Source organism: Montipora foliosa, chromosome 4 (genome assembly GCF_036669935.1).
Source record: "Montipora foliosa isolate CH-2021 chromosome 4, ASM3666993v2, whole genome shotgun sequence".
Taxonomy (NCBI): Eukaryota; Metazoa; Cnidaria; class Anthozoa; order Scleractinia; family Acroporidae; genus Montipora; species Montipora foliosa.
Genome location: NC_090872.1, coordinates 8476155 through 8496158, shown reverse-complemented (window position 1 = coordinate 8496158; position 20004 = coordinate 8476155). Strand labels below are relative to the sequence as shown.

At 40.9% G+C, this 20004-nt stretch overlaps 1 protein-coding gene and 1 pseudogene across 1 annotated transcript in view; one reads left to right on the top strand and one right to left on the bottom strand.

Moving 5' to 3' along the window:
• The window catches only part of LOC137999719 (WASH complex subunit 4-like), a 43650-nt gene extending 23652 nt beyond the window's left edge, over nt 1–19998 (bottom strand). The window contains exons 1-16 of the mRNA XM_068845582.1: nt 19549–19998; nt 19337–19476; nt 17336–17389; nt 16821–16886; nt 15592–15637; nt 14486–14633; nt 13574–13616; nt 13048–13151; nt 11029–11149; nt 5119–5236; nt 4441–4568; nt 2553–2713; nt 2186–2303; nt 1142–1267; nt 729–836; nt 248–289 (exon numbers count right to left, since the gene is read on the bottom strand). Of these exons, the coding sequence (XP_068701683.1) occupies nt 248–289; nt 729–836; nt 1142–1267; nt 2186–2303; nt 2553–2713; nt 4441–4568; nt 5119–5236; nt 11029–11149; nt 13048–13151; nt 13574–13616; nt 14486–14633; nt 15592–15637; nt 16821–16886; nt 17336–17389; nt 19337–19476; nt 19549–19594 (1569 nt within the window). The 5' untranslated portion in view covers nt 19595–19998. The remainder of the gene's footprint in view (nt 1–247; nt 290–728; nt 837–1141; nt 1268–2185; nt 2304–2552; nt 2714–4440; nt 4569–5118; nt 5237–11028; nt 11150–13047; nt 13152–13573; nt 13617–14485; nt 14634–15591; nt 15638–16820; nt 16887–17335; nt 17390–19336; nt 19477–19548) is intronic.
• LOC137999344 (uncharacterized) lies at nt 7863–9825 on the top strand (annotated as a pseudogene).
• Nucleotides 19999–20004: the final 6 nt, after the last annotated feature.

Sequence of the window (20004 nt, the reverse complement as noted above, 5' to 3'; positions counted from 1 at the left end):
AATGAAAGGCACAATGACATGAAGGCCCAGAAAACATTGAACTGAATTAAAGTCTGGGAAGAGCTTGATTAGGTGCCTAAACAGGGAAGAGAGTACTGATTAATTAAAGGCATGACTATTCAATGCAGGTTTCGCTGTTAACAGTTCAACCCTCATTTCAGGGAATTAGACGCATAAATCCCTGTCTCTGAAATACATTAATGTTGACTTCTTGTTAGTATAACTAAGGAAGGACGGAAAAGTTTACCAGTTTCTTGTCTGTATACTTCCTATCAGCTGCGATACGCTTCTGCGTGTGAAAAACAATCAAATAAGTTTACAGTACTTTGATACTGCTGCAACAATTCTCATTAGAATGGTTTTCAGTTGAGTGTCATAAGACAAATACCAAAGTAATAACTTCAACCAATCACAGCAGGTGCAAACAGCACAGCAAACCAATCCAAACCCGTAGCAATTCTGTGTAACTTGTTCAAAGCGTGGGAAAAATCGCACGTGCAAGTCAAGATTAGTTGATAAACTGGCGCGAGATTTTTAAGCCATTCAATTGCAATTGTGTTATAACTCAAGACAGTCATTTGAAAACTGCTCTAGTTCCCAAAGGCCTTGTACTCACAAAGCCACCATATATCACAAAGGACAGATCTCCATACCCCTTTATCAATCATTTCCTGGCATAGAATGAAGTTTAAACCCCCTACAAATGTTTCCCTTTGACTGTACCGTACCTTGGCAGTGTCAATACAAGATAATGCCATAAATGTCAAATGCTGGAGCATGTGATTGACACTTTCCGCGATCAACATGCTGCGACGGTGAAATGTGTGTTCAATGGCCTGTTGGGGAATGACAAAACAAGGATTTATTAGGTACAATAATTTTTATCAGTGAAATACAACAATAGATTTTATCAAGCTTGTTAATTATCAATGAAAGTGAAAACAAATAAAAAAGAGAATTAAATGATAAACCTTCAACATTAATGTTGTACAGTACATGTAGACTGAGGGAGACAAAAATAAAGAAGTACTTAAATGAACGAAGGAATGTTAGCCTCTTTTTGGAATGCTTAGGGGACCATGGGCAAAATAGTCAGGAAGATCATTCCAGCTGAATTCATACAAAAGCATGTCTATCTTACTTTTAGCAATTCTACAAGCCGACACAAAGCCAACACAGCAGCTTTAGTGAGTGGTTTCGACAGTACAAGATGCATGTTCATGACAGTGCGCACCAGATGACTGACAGTGTGTGCAAGGAGGATGCCCTAAACCAGAAAAGTGACAACAATATTATAAATAATCTTCAAAAAAATCATTAATAATTCATGAGCCTAACCCTATCAGAACATCGACAAGATATGAAATATATTTTTATTGCACAAAAAGCTATTCATATTAATTTATTTTTAATTTTTGGTGACTTTCTGCAGACACCATCTCCAAACTTGAAAAAACTGGCCAGTGTCAATTAATCCATTTTTATCCTCTGCATTCATGGGTGGAAATAACAAAGAAAAGCTTCAGTGCACTTAAATAATATTGTCATTGAAAACAAAACTACACCATTATTTTTTGGTTTTGCTTGATGCAAAGATGTATTTTAGTGTTGGGTGTGACACTGTCCCTTTAAGCAAAGCAGTGAGTTTGGTTACTATCCATGTACCGTAAAGACTCGCAGATAAGCCGCACCTTTTTTCCAAAAATTTGCGATCAAAATCGTAGGTGCGGCTTATCTGCGAGACCATTTGGTAAAGGGGCTGTGAATTTCGGTGTCCAGTCTTCCATCGTCCGATATTATGCCTGGTTACACAGCTTCGCACAGTGCATGCAAGAAAACAACAAATTTACGCGCAAAATTCTATGGAAAAACTGCCTTGAATGGAGAAATACCTGTGAACAAATACCAGAATAATATCAATCATATGTCATAAGTGGTGGACTTGATGTTTATTCTACTAAAGAGCTAAAATTACGGGTAAGACTTTAAAGTATTTTTCGATCCACTGTTGGCGAGACTGTTTGCCTTGGATGAAGACAGAACACTTCATGGTCTCGACTTTGGATTTCTTTTTTCATGAAAAACTTTTTTTCCAAAATTTGAGTCGCTAAACTCGTGGTGCGGCTTATCTGCGAGTGTGGCTTATCTGCGAGTCTTTACGGTATATTACATTGTCTAGTTATACCTTAATGAAAAGGACACAGCGATAATTGAGGTCATCTACCAAAGATCCACTTTTGGTCAATGATGACTCCATGTGTACCATCCATGAACTAACTTGCATCTGGTAAAGCTGGGACTCTCTGTGCAAAACAAAACACAACAATGATGGCGAGAAGCTGAAGGAGAGGCCACATCATAAGGCAACTAATCCCGTGATGGGTTCCTTCCCTTACAAATGTTCAATGCACACCATGATTGGTCCATTTCCCCTACACGTACAATAAACACCTACTTGATTTGATACCTTGCTGTTTTGCATACACTCTAACTGCAAGAACAAATGGAAAAAAATCTTTGCACTTCCTTAACGTCTGTTTGTGACAACATACCTTACTACGTTTTGACTGCAGCTGGTTAAAAACTGTTCCTTTGAGGTTTCCACAGCAAGCTTTTGTTTTTTATCAAGAACCTTGTTTAAGTAAGGAATTCTTCTGAGAAGAAATTCGTTCGGGAAAAACATAACGTCTCCAGCAAGATGAATAGAAGGCACCTGAAAAAAGAGATCTGTTTACAACATTGCATGTTTCCACACTGACACTGTAAACTGTCCTCTGCATTTATGGATTACACAGATGGAGAAAAAATGTCAAATTTTTAAATTCTTGCGCTTCTCAACTTGAGGAGATGGCAAAAATAAGGAGCTTAAGCACAAGACACTTTTGACCCACTGAGACACTTTCGTACCATTGATGAATATGCGGGAAAAGTGGATCTTAACAAGTGTTATTGAAATTATCCAAAACAAATATTGGGCGTAACCACACATTTTTTTTTCAAAGAATAATAATAAAAAGCTTTAAAATACAAAGCAATGTATGCTGTGCTTTTCCAAATTGAAGCTTAATTATCTCTGAAAAATGCATGGTTACCCTCAATTTCCTTTTTGGATACCAAGAGCACTTGCTAAGTTTTGCTTTCTCTGCATAGTTTTAAACCATGCAAAAATATCCCTGTATTAGTAAGCACCACCCAAAGGAAACCAGAGTATCTTGAGATGCAGAGAACATACAGTACATGTATGCGCAATAACAATTATTATAGTAAGCACAGTCCTTAAACCGGGACAAAAATCTCTCCCACATTTTTAAACTAAAAATCTCTTCAGATAATTTACAAGTTATTATTCCACGAGCCCGTGTTGGATACGAGATGGTAAATAGCCAACAAAGGCAGGTATAATGGCTGATATCAGAGATACAGGGAACCAATGAGAAAGCTAGAATTGCATCCGATGTTAAGAATCTAATAATAATAATTATTATTGTCCCTAATGGTGATAAGATACATAGCAATATAAAAGTAATGTGATAGTGTCAAGGCAAGTTAAAAGTGAAAGCGAGTTCACTTACCGGTGCTGTGCATGGTGCAGACCGGTCTTGTGCTTAAGCTCCCTAATAATTACCGTATTTATTCACTTATAAGGCGCACCATTTTTTATGAGAAAATATGCTTGTTCGATGAAAATCTGCTTAAAACTCGGGGTGCGTCTTATAACCGAGTATTTTCGCGCAACGAAATATAACTTTTCCAAATGTCCCTAATAATTAATGTTAAACTGAAAAAATATGTAAATAAATACCGGTAAATGAATAAACAAAAGACAAACAACGTTGATCATTGACTTTATCTGATTTGTTGGTTCTAAAAAGAACCGTTTGTTTGAAAGCTCGATTACCTCCATGAATCATGAATACCATGAATGATTTTTCACGCATGAAATTATATTTATGATCATTCTCCTAACTTCAAGGGAAGTTATGTACATGTACGATGAAATGGTTACGAAGACTCACTTCTGTGCAATGTGACATGGTTGTAAGACCGACTCAAAATCTTTGTATAATGCAAATCTTGTTCAGGGACTGCAGGGAGAAAGCTGCAAAGGGGCTGGAGCAAGTGAGATCCCAGACACAAAGGAAATGGCCTTCTCCTAGGAAAGTACTCTACCTCTCACAAACCACGACCACAGTCAGCTACAGACAGCACAACTGGCTGACAAAATTGCAGGAATATTCACGAGTGCAGAGAATAACTTAATTAAACAAGCACCCTACCCATGGAATGCCAAAGAACATTGAATGGGACACACCAAAAATCCAGTAGATTTTGGAAAATTGTCTATTGATTCCCAATTTTACGTCATATAATACTAATTTGCCTTATTTCCGTTGGCCAGGATAAAACCATTACCTTTAGTTATGTATACACACTCATCACCTTTTTATGAATGTCCCACAACTTGCTGAAAAACTTCTTGTCGAGACCTCTGTAGATTTGGAAATGTAGAGCGAACAACCCAACAAGCCCAACAATCTTTTGTCTCTGGTCAACCTCATGAGGTTCATCTGTGATTGAAAAAGTACAAGCTCAATTACAATAACACGATTTACAAGGTAAATTAACGCAGTAAGGTCTTTATCTGTACATTCAGGAGAAGAGAGGTCAGAGAGTCTTGCCTTCCTTTATTTTCAAAAAATTTTAAAGCGTGGGAGCCTCAAGCCAAACTCCCTTTGACTTAAGGCTGTTTTTGCATACATGTATGTGGCCTCAAACACCCTAACCTTGTTGAGAAACCCCTTAAAGCCCAGCACATTTCCTGGAGAGAATGGAGCAGACCAGAACTGTTACACCTTTGTGATAAGTGTGTGGATCCCAAAGAATCTAATGAACAACGCCTGTGAAGGGGAACCGAAGGTCACCACTCGCAGATGTAATTAAAAAGGCAGCTCTTTTTTCTTAAGTTATTTAAAGACCCCAAGGCTTGGTGTAGTGGGGGCTTCAGTCTGATGCTCTCTGGCCGTCGGTTAAACGACCCTAAACAAGAGTCTTGCTGCCATGCATAGCCAGGTCACTGAGAAAACAACTATACTAAAGACTTTTAAAAGAAATACATACTCATTCTTGTGTCTAGACTTTGGAAAACGATTTTGATGTTGTAAAGGAACTCCTCGGCAAATTCACTGTTCCTCGCCACCCGAACAACCTGTGTATCAAAGGGCTGTTCAATGCAGTTCTGAAAGAAAAACAAAACCACTTGAATAATGACAACCAAAGGTTAAAATCGCAACCAGTTTACTACTACAATACATGTACATGTACACTCTTTTTCTTATTCTTATTTTCATGTTCATTCTTCTTCCTCTTCTTCTTTCTTCTTCTTCTTTTCCTTCCTCTCCTTTTTATTATTATTATTATTATTATTGTTAATGTGGCTAAATGTAATTTAGGCTAAGTTAAAATCAAGCCAATGCTGGTCAGCGGTGGTCTGGGAATCAGGCGCATTGAGGTGACATACGGGGTTTCTCGATTCGCACGTGCTGGTCGTTTCTGCTGTGTGAGGTGCTGTTTGTTTCAAGCAGCAAGCGTTCAGTTGTTCCGCTTTTTTCGTCTTTCCGTCGTCCTCGCCGTTATGACCGCCCGGCAAACCAACAACAGCTTAGCAGCGGCTCTCTCTTCTCTCAGTGCTCCATCAGCGCCGGTCTCCAGTACGAACACAAGCGGTACGTCTTCAATTGTGTCTTCGCAGTACAGCGAGTCTGTTGTTGTTTCCTCGCCACTGGTGAGCGTTCCGGCTTCGGCAAATCCACTTCCGACGGCCTCAACTGCTGTTCTTTCACCTGATCTGGTGTCTCTCATTAATCAGGCTGTTCAGTTGGCTGTTCAGGCTTCGCAAAGGCAACCAGGACCAGCGATTGCGGATCCCGTCTCCTGTCCTGGCGCCAGTTCGTCATCTGCATCGTTGGGCGGTTTAGCTTCGATGTTTTTCGCCGCTGGAACGGGCTTTCCGCCTTCCCTTTCAAGCTCGTCGACCTCAGGTAGGCTTTCTCCTCTTGTCGTACCTACTTTTGTATCTACTTTTAACGCTCCGGTCCCGGCAATCGTCTCGTCTTCGGGGCAGGCTTCCATTGCACCGCTGTCTATTGTGAACTTGTTGGCGGATCAGCCGTTCGTCGTGGGCCCGGGCTACTCTCCCGTTCCTGCCAAGCTCGTTACGCAAATCCGTGGCGGAAAATTCGTTGACTTGTCGGAACTTTTAGCGGCGAATTTGGTCAGCTCAGAGACCGAGCCTCAGTTAATGCTCGATGGGCGTTTGGTTTTATCAGCTCCCCCGAAGAAACCTCGTCGGCGTATCGAGGATATCACCACTTGGACGGAAGCCTTCACGGTGTACTCGCTTGTCCTAACGTCGTTTTTCCCTCATCGTTGGAAAGATTTAACGTTGTACAAGTTATTAATCTTGCGGATTTCTCGCCAGTTTAGCGGACGGGTTTGGCTTGCTTACGATAAAGCTTTTCGCGAACACGCTGCGGCGACTCGGTTGGCCGATTGGTCGACCATGAACGCACAGCTCTTCACTTTTCACGCCGGTGGTGCTTCTCCTCGCAGCCCCAACCTCGGCACGTCGCCGGATTCCTCTGAACCAGTGGGTTCCAGCTCTTCGAGGATCCCTTGTATGTCCTGGAACAAGGGAAGGTGCACCGCCCCTTATACAATTTGCCGCTATTATCATCGTTGCAGCACGTGTGGCGGCGCCCATCGTTCCGTATCATGCAGTTCTAGACCAGAACGTAAGCAGGAGAGTTCTGTCAGGCGCAGATCTCGGTCTCCGGCATTTAGTGCCTCAGCTGGCCAAAAAGCACGGCGTCAGTAACGATTGGCTCCTAGAAGTTTTCCCCTTCTCAGAACTTTAGAACATGTTGCGCGTACTTCGTTCATTATGTAGTTTTTTTTTTTCCTCGCGTCTTATTCGTGGCCTTTCGTTTCGTTCTAGTTCATGTCTTTTTTTGTATTGAGTTTTTCACCTTATGGCAGGCAGACTTCTTTATACTGCATGCTTTATCGATTGTTCAGTTTTATTAGAATTTTTCACGGTTTTCTTTGCTTGCCCCTGTTGTGCTCTGGGCTTGTTGAATTAAACTTTTCTCACTGTTGCTGTGTTGCTGCCCTTACTTCAGGAGGGGGGGGGGGGGGGTAGGGTCGTTAGCGGGGAATTACCATCTCTCATTCTGTTTCCTTCCAGTCTCCAACCCCTTGCCCCCGGTGTCCGTGGTTAGCCCTCTAAAGCCTGAAGTGTTCGCTGCCAAGTTGTCCCAACATCCGGACCAACATCTTGTCGCCTTTGTCTTGGACGGCCTCAGGAATGGCTTTCGCCTGGGATTTCAGCATTCCAAGAAATTAAAATCAGCTAAGTCAAACAAGGCCTCTGCTAATCAACACTCCGAGGTCATTGACCGCTACTTGGCTAACGAGGTCTCCCTTGGGAGGGTTGCAGGACCTTTTCCCTCCCCACCTTTCCCTCATTTGCACGTTAGCAGCTTTGGAGTTATCCCTAAAAAGGGTCAACCAGGCAAGTGGAGGCTCATAGTGGACCTGTCATCCCCCGGTGGCCTAAGTGTTAATGATGGCATTGACCCTGACGAGTTTACCATGCAATACATCACGGTTGATCAGATCATTCGTATGATCTCAAGCTATGGCTTAGGTGCCCTGATTGCTAAATTCGATGTTGAGGCAGCCTACCGCAACATAGCTGTCCATCCATCTGATCGATATCTCTTGGGTATGAGATGGCAGAAGCACTATTATGTTGATTTAGCGTTACCATTCGGCCTCCGCTCTGTTCCTTATATTTTCAATTCTGTGGCGGACATGGTGGAGTGGATTCTCCTACATACACACAATGTTTCTGCGCTGTTACATTATTTAGACGATTTTATTACTGCAGGACCGCCGGATACTAACCAATGTGCTGAGAACTTAGCCACTTCCATAGCTGTTTGCCGCTCCTTAGGACTTCCACTCCACCCGGATAAGTGCATTGGCCCGTCCACGCGTTTAGTTGTTTTGGGCATCGAGTTAGACTCAGTGGCTCAGGTGGCCTGCCTCCCCTTGGACAAGCTCCTTGCTTTACAGGTGCTGCTGCAGTCGTGGCGGAATCGTCGCTGGTGTACTCGGCGCGAACTGGAGTCCCTCATTGGCCACTTACATCATGCCGCCAAGGTCGTGTGGCCCGGTCGTACCTTCCTGCATTGTATGATCAATCTGCTCCAGTGTTTTCGTAAACGGGACCATCCAATCCGCCTGAATTCTGAATTTCACCTGGATCTTCAGTGGTGGCTTCAGTTTTTGTCCTCTTGGCATGGCGTCTATTTTTGGTTGTTTCCCGGCATGTCGGCCACCCCTGACCTCGAAGTTACATCGGACGCATCCGGTTCCCTTGGCTTTGGTGCTTACTTCAATGGGGAGTGGTTCAGCGGCGCATGGGTTTCTTCTCAAGCCTCTCACTCTATCGCCTATAAAGAGTTGTTCCCGATTATCATTGCCGCTCATGTTTGGGGGCCCCACTTCGCCAGGCGCCATGTTCTGTTTCGCACCGACAATGAGGCCGTGGTTTATATCCTCAACTCTAGAACATCCAGGATTCCCGTGTTAATGCGCTTGCTTCGCCATCTTCTCGCCTCAGCGGCTCGTTTCAATTTCTCCTTTGCCTCTCAGCATGTTCCGGGGGTTCATAATTGCATTGCTGACGCTTTGTCCCGCTTTCATTGGCAGGAGTTCCGGAGGTTAGCACCCCAGGCTCAGTCGCTTCCAGTGTCCATTCCACCTCATCTCCTGGAAGAATTGATCGGCTCTCATTAGAGCGGCAGTGCCAGTTCCTGTTAGCCCATGGTTTGGCTGACTCCACCCAGAGATCTTACGCATCTGGCCAGAGGAAATTTGTCAACTTCTGTGCGCATTTGGGCAAGTTGCATCCCAGTGGCTCCCCGTGCCCCACCGACGAATGGACATTGTGCCTCTTTGCCACTTTTCTGGCGGGATCGGTTCAGCACTCTTCGATCAAAGTTTACCTTTCAGCAGTTCGTGCCCTGCATATCGAAGAAGGCTTCCCAGACCCTCTGGTGAACTGTCTACGTTTGCAGCGGGTTCTTCGTGGGATCAAACGGACCCAAGGTTCCCCTGAGGCTCAGCGCCTTCCTATTACGGATCACATTTTGATGATCATCTTTAGGTCTTTGGATTTATCAATTTTTGACCACTGCATGTTTTGGGCCGCCTGCAACCTAGCATATTTCGGCTTCCTCCGATCTGCTGAATTTACTGTTCCTAATTTGGCTAGTTTCACCCCGGCACTCCACTTAAGTGTCGGTGACATTTCGGTAGACTCTGACGCCAATCCTTCCTGCCTGCGCGTGCGGATTAAAGCCTCCAAGACTGACCCCTTTTCGGAAAGGCTGCTTTGTCCACATTGGCCGGGGACGCTTTCCTCTGTGCGCCCTTCAAGCTGTTTTGGCCTATTTGGCTGTGAGAGGGAACTCGGGTGGCCCTCTCTTTCTTTTCCAGGATGGTCGGCCCCTAACTCGCGCTGTCCTCACTGCTCGTCTTAGAGAAATCCTTGCTGGAGCAGGTGTGTCGGGCAATTTCTCCAGTCACAGTTTTCGCATTGGTGCGGCCACGGTGGCAGCTCGCAACGGCATCCCCGATCACCTTATTCAGGCCTTGGGTCGTTGGTGTAGTTCAGCTTACCAGTCGTACATTCGCACTCCATCCGAGTCATTGGCTTCCCTCTCTTCTCATCTCGCGTCTGGTTCAGTTGGCTCATGACCCGGGTATACGTGGGAATTCATGCGGATCACAGGAAATCATGCGGATTGCAGGAAATCAAGCGGACCAGTCCTCTTCCGTTTTTAGGGTCGCTTGTGGCTTGCTTGCGCCTGCCTGCGGTGTCTGGCCAGGACTCCTTTAATCAATCGGGAAGTCCTTGGCAATTTCCTGGTTCAGTTCCCACATCAGGCAGAACCTTCTTCATGCCTCGCGGCCGGAGGAGCTGTGGCGGACCTTGCTTTAGTGCCTCCTTTTCACCTTGCCTCGGTTAGCAGACCTCTCAGTCTTATTTCATGATCAGCTTCACGGTACTCGGGTAAGTGTCGTCCAGTGTCGTGTCTTGAGCTGGGGGTGGGTGCTTGTGTGAGTTTGGGTGGTGGCGCAGGTTCCATGTCATCCCTGTTCGCGGCCCCTTCGCCTTCCAAGCACCCTTGGGGGTGGTCTTTGGGTGGTGGCCGCTCGCAGAGTTGCCGTGGAGGCCTGTGTGCTCTGCTCATGGCCTGTGGCTCAAGCCTCGTTGCTCGCCCCGGAATCGCCGCCCACTTTGGCAGGCACCATCTCCAAGCTCGTCCATTGGCGATGAGTTTAAATGTGGCTAAATGTAATTTAGGCTAAGTTAAAATCAAGCCAATGCTGGTCAGCGGTGGTCTGGGAATCAGGCGCATTGAGGTGACATACGGGGTTTCTCGATTCGCACGTGCTGGTCGTTTCTGCTGTGTGAGGTGCTGTTTGTTTCAAGCAGCAAGCGTTCAGTTGTTCCGCTTTTTCCCCTTCCCTTCCCTCCCTCATTGGTGGATTCGGTAAGTATAGGGTTGGTAAGTATCTCCACTGACTTGGTCAGTGTGACGGTGCCTGGTGGGTGGTGGCCGCTCGCAGAGTTGCCGTGGAGGCCTGTGTGCTCTGCTCATGGCCTGGGGCTCAAGCCTCGTTGCTCGCCCCGGAATCGCCGCCCACTTTGGCAGGCACCATCTCCAAGCTCATCCATTGGCGATGAGTTTAATTATTATTATTATTATTAGTATTATTATTGTTATTATTATTACTATTATTATTATTATTATTATTACTACTATCATCATCATCATCATCATCATTACAAGTAAACAACTAACAACTACAACAACAGAGAATACGTAAGCAGTTGTAGAGAAAAGACTGTACAAACTTTAAATTGAGCTTTTAAAAATGAAACTTACACAGTACCTGCAAAATTACTCCATCCAGGAGCTGTCCTTCCAAACTCATCAGAAGCTTCTCAAGTGGACGCAACTTGGCTTCTTCAACACCGAACAACCCAGTGTTACTGTACACTGACTTAATCATCCTAGAAAGTATTGATGAATTAAAAAAAAAGAAAGCACATGTATAACAATGATGAGATAATATTATAAGCCCTGGGCATTGCATTACAGTTGCTAGTGTCCTGCCTTCAGGGAAATTGGGATTTTTATCAAGGTGTGTAAGGTAAGTTATGGACAGAATTTTCTCCCGTTGATTTATGAATTTGGGCCATAAATCAAAAGGAAAAACGAGGATCCGTAACTTTTTAAGTACAGACCAAGAAAACGAGGTTATTAAGATATTTATTATCTGAGGTAATCATGCATACAGGAAAAGAAAATAGTTGAAGTCAAATGGAAGGTTCAACTGCCACAAAAATTGGGCACCATAACAAAATCTGAAAAACAAATAAATATTATTGGCTTTTTGAAATTATAGTTGCTTGCAAGATTCAAATAGTTTTACAACTTTATGTAACATAAAAGACAGAAAAAACTTGCTAGATATAATGTTTTAACAAAATTTCAAATTTAGCGGGCGGTACAGCATTCCCAGGGTCTCTCTTCTGTGCCTCCTTTGTTGTTGAGGAGAAAGACCCTGGTGCAGGCTGGTCACGTGGCACTACTCGACAAACGTTAATTTTTTTCCCACTCTTTTCCCACCAAGGTAGAGATTTCGGAATCGTTATATTTTGACGTCTCTTTTACTTTACCGAATCTAAAAATACACTTTACAATTTGTGTTGTAAATTAAACGCTGAGCTGAGTGCAACTGTAAATTAAAATATCTTTAAAATTACATTATAAGTGACATTTATACATGACACTGGCTGATCGATCACTCAAAAAGTTTCCCATGGATAAAAGTTTTGCTTGTTTTCTTGCATGACAATACCTTGTTTTCTTTAAAAGTGTCGCAAACTATTAGCATTCTTTGTTATCACTCAATTTGACTGCTCATTTCAGCTTGAATCCGGACCTTCACATGGCCGACACGGGTGAAAATTCAACCCACGCGAGTGTATTTTCTGTGGAGTTCGATTGCTTTGACAACACCCTTTTGCCTTTCACATTGAATTTCATGTGTAATACCTAAAATACCTTGCCGTGAAACGTTTTGTCGATGCTCATCTGACCACAAAATCCAATGCATGCTGATTCCCTCTGAATCGCAATGATGACAAGGCCTACATTGCCTCCCCTCCCCTAACACATAATTATTAGTTTTAGATCCCAGATTTTGGGAGACACGCAACCAGCCTAAACCAGGGTCTTTTTTTCAACGACAATGGAGGCAGAGAAAAGAGACCCCCAGAATGAGATTGGCTGTACTGTAGAATATGGTCCAGTAATTTAGCCAATCACAGTGCATGTACTATCTGAGAGATAAATTACCAATGGAATTACTGTAGAAAAAAACCAAAAAGAGAAGGCTGCAACTTTTTCAAGATGTTAATCCTGTCTGCATTTTTATGATGCCAGTGTGCAATTTCAAAAACAACTATGAATATTTTCTGAGTAATTTTGGTCAATATTTTGCTTCTGCTCTTTTTCATGTGTTAAGACACGTGCATATAAAGAACGATGATGTTGCTTGTTGGTTTAGCTTTTGAACTAGAGCGAGTTTCAATCGAGTGTTGTAAAACCAAAACCAAAGTAATTACCTTGGCCAATCAAAAAGGACGGAGACAATCCAGTCAACCAATCAAAACTCGAAGTAATTACACTTAGCCGACACAAAGCATGGGAAAATGTGCATGCGCGAGCCACGATTGGTTTTGGTTTCACTTCTGATTGGTTGAAAAAATGGCGCGAGAACTTTGAACCAATCACTGAGTGAAGTAAATGCAAAACCAAAGCAATTCGTTAATTACTTTCGACACTCAATTGAAAACCGCTCTAAACCCAAACATAAATTATATATGTACATATTTGTGCATGCCTTCTATACTGCTTCCAGTGGTCTTTGAGGGTGTGACTTGCATCAATAATTTCATCTAAAGTGATAAGGACTCCAATAACAGCTGCTAGATGTTCAAACACTGTCTGTTGAAACAACAATCACCTTATTAGAGTCACGAAAGCTTAATAAAGTATGGCTGTGCACAAGTACATTTTGTTGTAATCGGGGAAAATGCTCATCAAATCAGTAATTAATTGATCATCTAGATTTCCAAATCAATTTAAATACCGTGACTGTTGCATTAACTCAGTTTCTTACGTCAGAAGTCATGTGCAGTGTGGGGTAAAAAAAAAAGGCAGCTACAAAAGTCTGACCGGTTCAACATGGTTGACAGGGGTAAAAACAAGACCACCAGTTGTCAAGCCCCAGCAGATAATTATCATGACGGTTTGATTGCTTTTCCCAACAACACAAGGTCATACCACCTAAAGAATTTAATTTAATAATTACTTTTAAGTTACTTTGATACAGGTCTGAAGTTTTAAAACTTATACAGTGTACTTACTGTGAAATGAACACCAGTGACATCCATAACCTTTGGGCCATCTCTAAAACGCCAAAAATTTTATACCGTACTGTAATCAACCCACAATACTGGCTACATACAATCACTCTAAGGGAATTTTAAGTTTTATTTTGATTATTAGTTCGTGATGTAGAAGACTCATCCAGAATTTTTTCTTCCTTTCGGATTTATCAATAATTTTAGCTCTTTTGAAAGCGATTTGGAGCAAAGTAGTTTTGCTGAAAAAGTCGGAGAACAGACAGAATTTGCACCATGATAATTTATGATGAGAGTTTGGAGCCCTCACTACTAAGGAAGAAGCAGTTCAGTTATACATTCAACTTCTTTATACACTGTATCTTTGAACAACATATTTCAGGAAATTTGGTTTTATCAACGGAGTTGATAATGTAAATTGGCCACCGTACAGAGATTCTAAAAGCTAGCTTTTAGAATCTCTGTACCGTGGCCAATTTACATTATCAACTCCGTTGATAAAACCAAATTTTTGTATACTACTTCCCCACCGACGCAGCACCACAGTTTCTTTAGAGACTACCCCTTCATATTTCAGGAAACATAATTTTATTACCCCAACAATAATCATGCAATTGTACAAAATACAATGTAACTCCTACATTGTACATGTTTAGGTCAAAAAGAGACTGGTCTAATTGCCTGAAGATCTTGATTTCTGACCATAAAATTCTGATGTGCAGAGGTGGATTCTTTGTGAATGCCATGTATTAAAAGGGTTTAAGCTCTTCTGTCTGATTTTTATGGCTTCTTCTCTGCTACAAGTTGGCAAAAATTTTAAAGAGGTCTTGAAATAGATGCATACATGTATCTGTTTTTTCCAAACAGAGTACTGTGTATAAGAAGACAAAATATCAATTATACCGTCATTCTTACTTTGAGTACAAGGAAGCAAGTTGTTGGACCACATTCTTGACTACTTCATAACAGCGAGTCACAAAACTGGACAGACCCTGCAGTAAGGACAACATTCGGCCTAAGCGAACTTGATTGTCGCCCTCCTGGGTCTGTTCTTTATCAGCTCCTGAAAAATCAGTTGAGGAAAATATTTACAAGAGGTACAGTTAAATATAGGCTGTTCACATTTCTCATATCTTCCCATTCAAGTGTTCGAGCTGTATGCCTCGCAAAGATGATTGGTATAAGGAGGATGACAAATCTAACGATTGGAGGTAGGGAGGAACTATCGCTAATCCTGTTTCTCCTACAGCCACCCCAATGTTACATCATCTACAATAGCAAAAAGCCGCAATCCATAAGGGAGTGGACCACTTCCTAGATTACACTACATGTAGCTGCTGAAAACAAAGATGGCAGGATTGTTAGTGTTTAAACAGGAAAATGCACACACATTGAAATGACAAAACAGTGTAACAATGCATAAGGCAGGTTCAAGTCATGAAGTTACAAAGTAACACGACAGCCCTGATAACCTTATATAATTTATGTTTTCCCCTGTGTCAGAGCAGTATTTAACAAAGCCTGCAATCTGTTTGATACTGGGAGCAAGTGGACTTTTGTCATCTGACCTGCTTACAACCAGTGGTATTGATCATTGCATGAACAGATATTGATAATGTCACTTGCTACATTGCAATTTCTCCATGAACTATGTACGTCTAACAATAATTTATTGGTATTTAACTTTATGATTATGTTTACTTCACTACTTGCATGTTGTATATTTAAGCCTCTATCTTTCATTTGTGTTACCTATTTTCTACATGTATACTAGTTGTCTGTTCACTAGAAATCAGGAATTCTTGATGCCATTACAGCCTTAGATTGTTTTTATTATTTGCAAGCATTTCATTTTAAGTTTTCAGGTTTTTAGAAAAAAACTTAAAATGTTCTTCACCAGCCTAGGTTGGTCTTTATTTCACAGGAAAACCTGCGCTCTACATAGTATTTCTGACCTCTGGCAGAGTTTTTTCCCAATATCGACCACAGGATGGTAAATAACAATTATAATTCCAGCATACCTGCTTCCTCATAGAGTAACAGGGGGGTGAAGTACTTAGTGACAGCCTAAAAGGGTTATAAAATCATTTGAATCAACAAAACAGAAAATAACAACAACAAAAAAAAAACACATTATCATCCTTTCAAAAGAGGTAAAGGTAAAGGTCCTTATTTCGACAAGAGCGTCGTTTTGTCATTTAAGGTGGCTCAAAACAGTTTCCAACACATTCCAAGACTTAGATTTTGATGTGTCATTATAACCATTCTTCATCAGTTGATGCTACAATCATGGTATCAAAAAACTGCCCAATCACTGGTGAACACGTTGGTATTATTTTTGTGACACAATAGGTTACCATAGCAATACTATGACCTGCTAAAAACACCCTTAATTTCAGCTTTAAGCGCTTATATTTAAAAAACGGCAAAGTGAAATGTTTTCTTACAACAGAATTTTGATTAGCAGGATAAGATGTAACTTTTGGAAAAGTTTAAAAAAATTCTGTGCATGGGGTTCAGAGCCACCTAAAATTTTCGAAAAATTAAGACGGCTCGGAACCCCATGTACAGAATTTTTTTAAACTTTGCCAAAAGTTACATATTATCCTGCTAATCAAAATTCTGTAATAAGAAAACATTTCACCGTGCCGTTTTTTAAATATAAGCACTTAAAGCTGAAATTAAGGGTGTATTTAGCAGGTCATAGTATTGCTATGGTAACCTATTGTGTCACAAAAATAATACCAACGTGTTTGCTAGTGATAGGGCAGTATTTTGATACCATAATTGTAGCATCAATTGATAAAGAGTAGTAATTATGACCCATCAAAAATCTACGTCTTGGAAAGTGCTGGAAACTGCTTTGAGCGACCTTAAATTTGCAAACGCTCGTGTAGCTGTCGGACTTTTATCAAAATTTATGCCATTATTTGCCACTTCAGTGATTCTCGCTAGACAAGAGTATTGTCTCTAGAGATGAGTGTCGTGTCTCTCAAGACGAGACTCTTGTCTCTTTAGAAAGTAGACGAGACTGATAACATACTTTTGAGCGGTACTGTATGCCTTCCTCTCAAATCAAATTGTACATAATTTGGGCCAATTCTTGGAAGCCACAGTTTATTACCATACTGTACATGTACTGTAAACCTATATAAAAGTTGGTCAAAACTCATTCAGATCACAATATAATATCGCTGATTATCTGCGTCTCCAAAAATCCACATAAGGCACTAATACGTAAGTTTGATACCTCATATTTCAGTTGGTCCATTTCTCGGCACAACGCAGCAAACACCATAACCACTTTGTTTAAAACCTAGACAGAAAATGATTTTGTTGACTTCAAAACAGTTTGAGCCAATATAGGAAGGACATTAGAATATCCATGTATGCCCTTCAGGTGTAATGATACAATATGATTTTGAGTAACATCTGGTCAAACTATCAAAGTGCCACACAAACAGTTTTTTGAACCAAGCAAGTTCATGCTAGTGATATAAAAAATTATAGCTTTGAATGCAGAGATCAATCCCAAACCATAGATCTAAATGTCTCGATTTTTGATAGCTGATGGAACAAAATTAATGATCCTTGTGAAAGCCAATTTACAATTTACTTTTAATTAGATCACCATGTGTCATTGACCCCATAGTTAAAGCCTCCAATTACTTAAAATTCACCTCTTCCAAGAGGTTAATAAAAAATACCGGTAATGTCATAAAACTGGTCTTGCTCAAATGAACACTATTATAGAATTCAATATACCTTGTTGTCTGTTTTTATGAGCTCCAAGAGCTTGGATTGCTCATACGGCAAAATCTAGTCAAAGATGAAAAATTACACAAATAAATTAAATTGGCAGCACTAGTAGACGTGTCAATGAAGCTGCAAGTAAATAAAGCCTTTTGGTTCAAAGTTCAAAAGGCTGATAAAACACAGTGTGCTGTAATTGTTCACATTGTACCAGTAATAAAATAATTAGTACTACATTATCAATGTTTATAAGATTATGTAAATTTACTATACAAAAGCAAACAAATTGAAACTTTACACTTTGACGTTTTCAAAACATCACATTTCTTTTCAACATGGTGACTTCATTAGGTCACATAACCATGTTGATCATCCAGATCACATGGGAGAGACTGGGAAACCCAAGGAAGGTCACACAGCAGCGGTTAGGGTTGAGAGAAATCTCCCTGTGGAATAGATAGCAGGTCTCCTTGATGTTTATGGAACTCAGGCTTCCCTTCCATCACCAATATTATTGCAACATCCAATGTTAACATGTAGCTCATAAATAGGAGCAAACGTACAACTCCCATACTAAGCCTATGTCACCGCATTTTTACAGACTGATGAAGGGAAAGGTTGCTTTTATTTGGCTTATCGTGTTGGTTATTATGACGACACCTACACGTATATCCTCACATGAAAGGCAAAGGTACGATCTTTTAGTAAAAAGGAAAATCCTAGTATTTCATCAGTACATGTATCTATTTAATAACGGTTATACACTGCAAAAGCTGTTGGCATATAAAAAGCAATTACCTCTCTCTTAACAACACAGAGGGGTCATCCAACCCCAAAATAGTGACACTACCCCCTGACTACAGGGAACTGGGGTGGCACCATGTTGAGAGCACTAGCCTCCCACCAATGTGAACCAGGTTCGATTCCCAGACTCAGCGTCATATGTGGGTTGAGTTTGTTGGTTCTCTTCTCTGCTCCCAGAGGTTTTTCTTTGGGTACTGCTCCGGTTGTCTCCTCTCCACAAAAACCAATATTTTATTTCAATTGATTTGATTCTATGTAATTTTGTTAGTGTCCCCAATTAGTGTTCTTGCGCTAAATCAATTGACTCTTAAATAAAGTTATTAATAATAATAATAATAATAATAATAATAATAATATTATTATTATTATTAGATGGTAGACTGACACCAAGATTAGGAACCAGAGGGGGCCATGATACATGGAAAAATTTTTGTGTGTCAACGAGATCAAGAACACGACATCCATTATATGACAATCAATAAATATGACATTATCTAAAAACCGGCGGTCGATGACCACACTTAAATGACGATTTAACACTTCTACCTTCTTATTAAACATTAGCTCAGCTTGCTTAATCACCAGACAAACTCCAAGAAAAGATGGCTATGTGAAATTTTGCACATAGCCGGTTTATTAAACTCACCTTCGCCGGCAATACGTGTTTAATGAATTTTATTTGTATTGGATTTTCAGAGTTTAATAAACCGGCTATGTGCAAAATTTCTCATAGCCATCTTTTCTCCATCATGTTGTTTGTATTGCCTTTTCGAACAGAGCACAGCACATATTTCATTCTGAGTGAGGTTTGCCATTTTGTGGGTGGATTGAAGCATAAAGTTATTAATAAAAATAAAAATAAAAATAATAATAATAATAATAATAATAATAATAATAATAATATTATTATTATTATTATTATTATTATTATTATTATTAGATGGTAGACTGACATCAAGATTAGGAACCAGAGGGGGCCAATTTGCCTTGGCATTTTCTTTGATACCGTTAGCATGTGACTTTCGATTGACAGAAACAAGGAAGGTCTGTTTCACAGTTGGGTACGAACGCGTAGATCAACCCGCCCCGGTAAATCTTAATAATAATAAGTTGTATTCATGCCTTTCAATCTGTACACCCCTTCACAAAAGCCGTATGTAGACAGTGACTAATGCATAATAGTTATATTAAATATTTGATGTACAGTACTTGTAAAGCGATGGGATCCAACGTAAAATCCCATGAATCCCCAACTGAATCGTCCAAAGCATCTTCGATGCCCTTTAATTGCGAGGCGTATTCTTCCAAAAACTGCCCATACTTCTTCAACTGCGCTTCTCCGACGATTCCTAAAGGTAATCAAGGTCTGATTAGAGCCGCCGCAAAATTCCGTTTCTGTATTTCAAGGCGTTCACACTTACTCAATGAGCCGTCATCAAACGCATCCAAATGCCACCCTTCCTCCATCTTGAAATTGTCATGTGATAGCACAGGTCACCGAAACTTGAAAACGAAAAAAGAAATATGGGAAATATGTCTCGGACCGTCTGGGACCGTTTGGGACCGTCTGGGAGATATAAGATAAAAAATTAAAATATTGAGCTAATCTTTGCTAAAAGCAAATAACGGCAATAAAATTAACGCAAATTCCCTTTTTGTTCTAAACAATTCAGGCTCTGTTTAAATTCATCAAAAGTGAAAATAAAAAGAGAAAACGAGAGGGAGAAGAGGGAGAAGAAACGTATCGCTCTTGTGAAACAGACATGAACGCTGGATGCAGAAAAAGAAAAAAAAAACATATCTTATTTCAAGGAAACGTTTACAAAAGTTCAATTGCGTTCCTCACTGCTCAGCTCTTCCCCTTTCTCGCTGTCCCT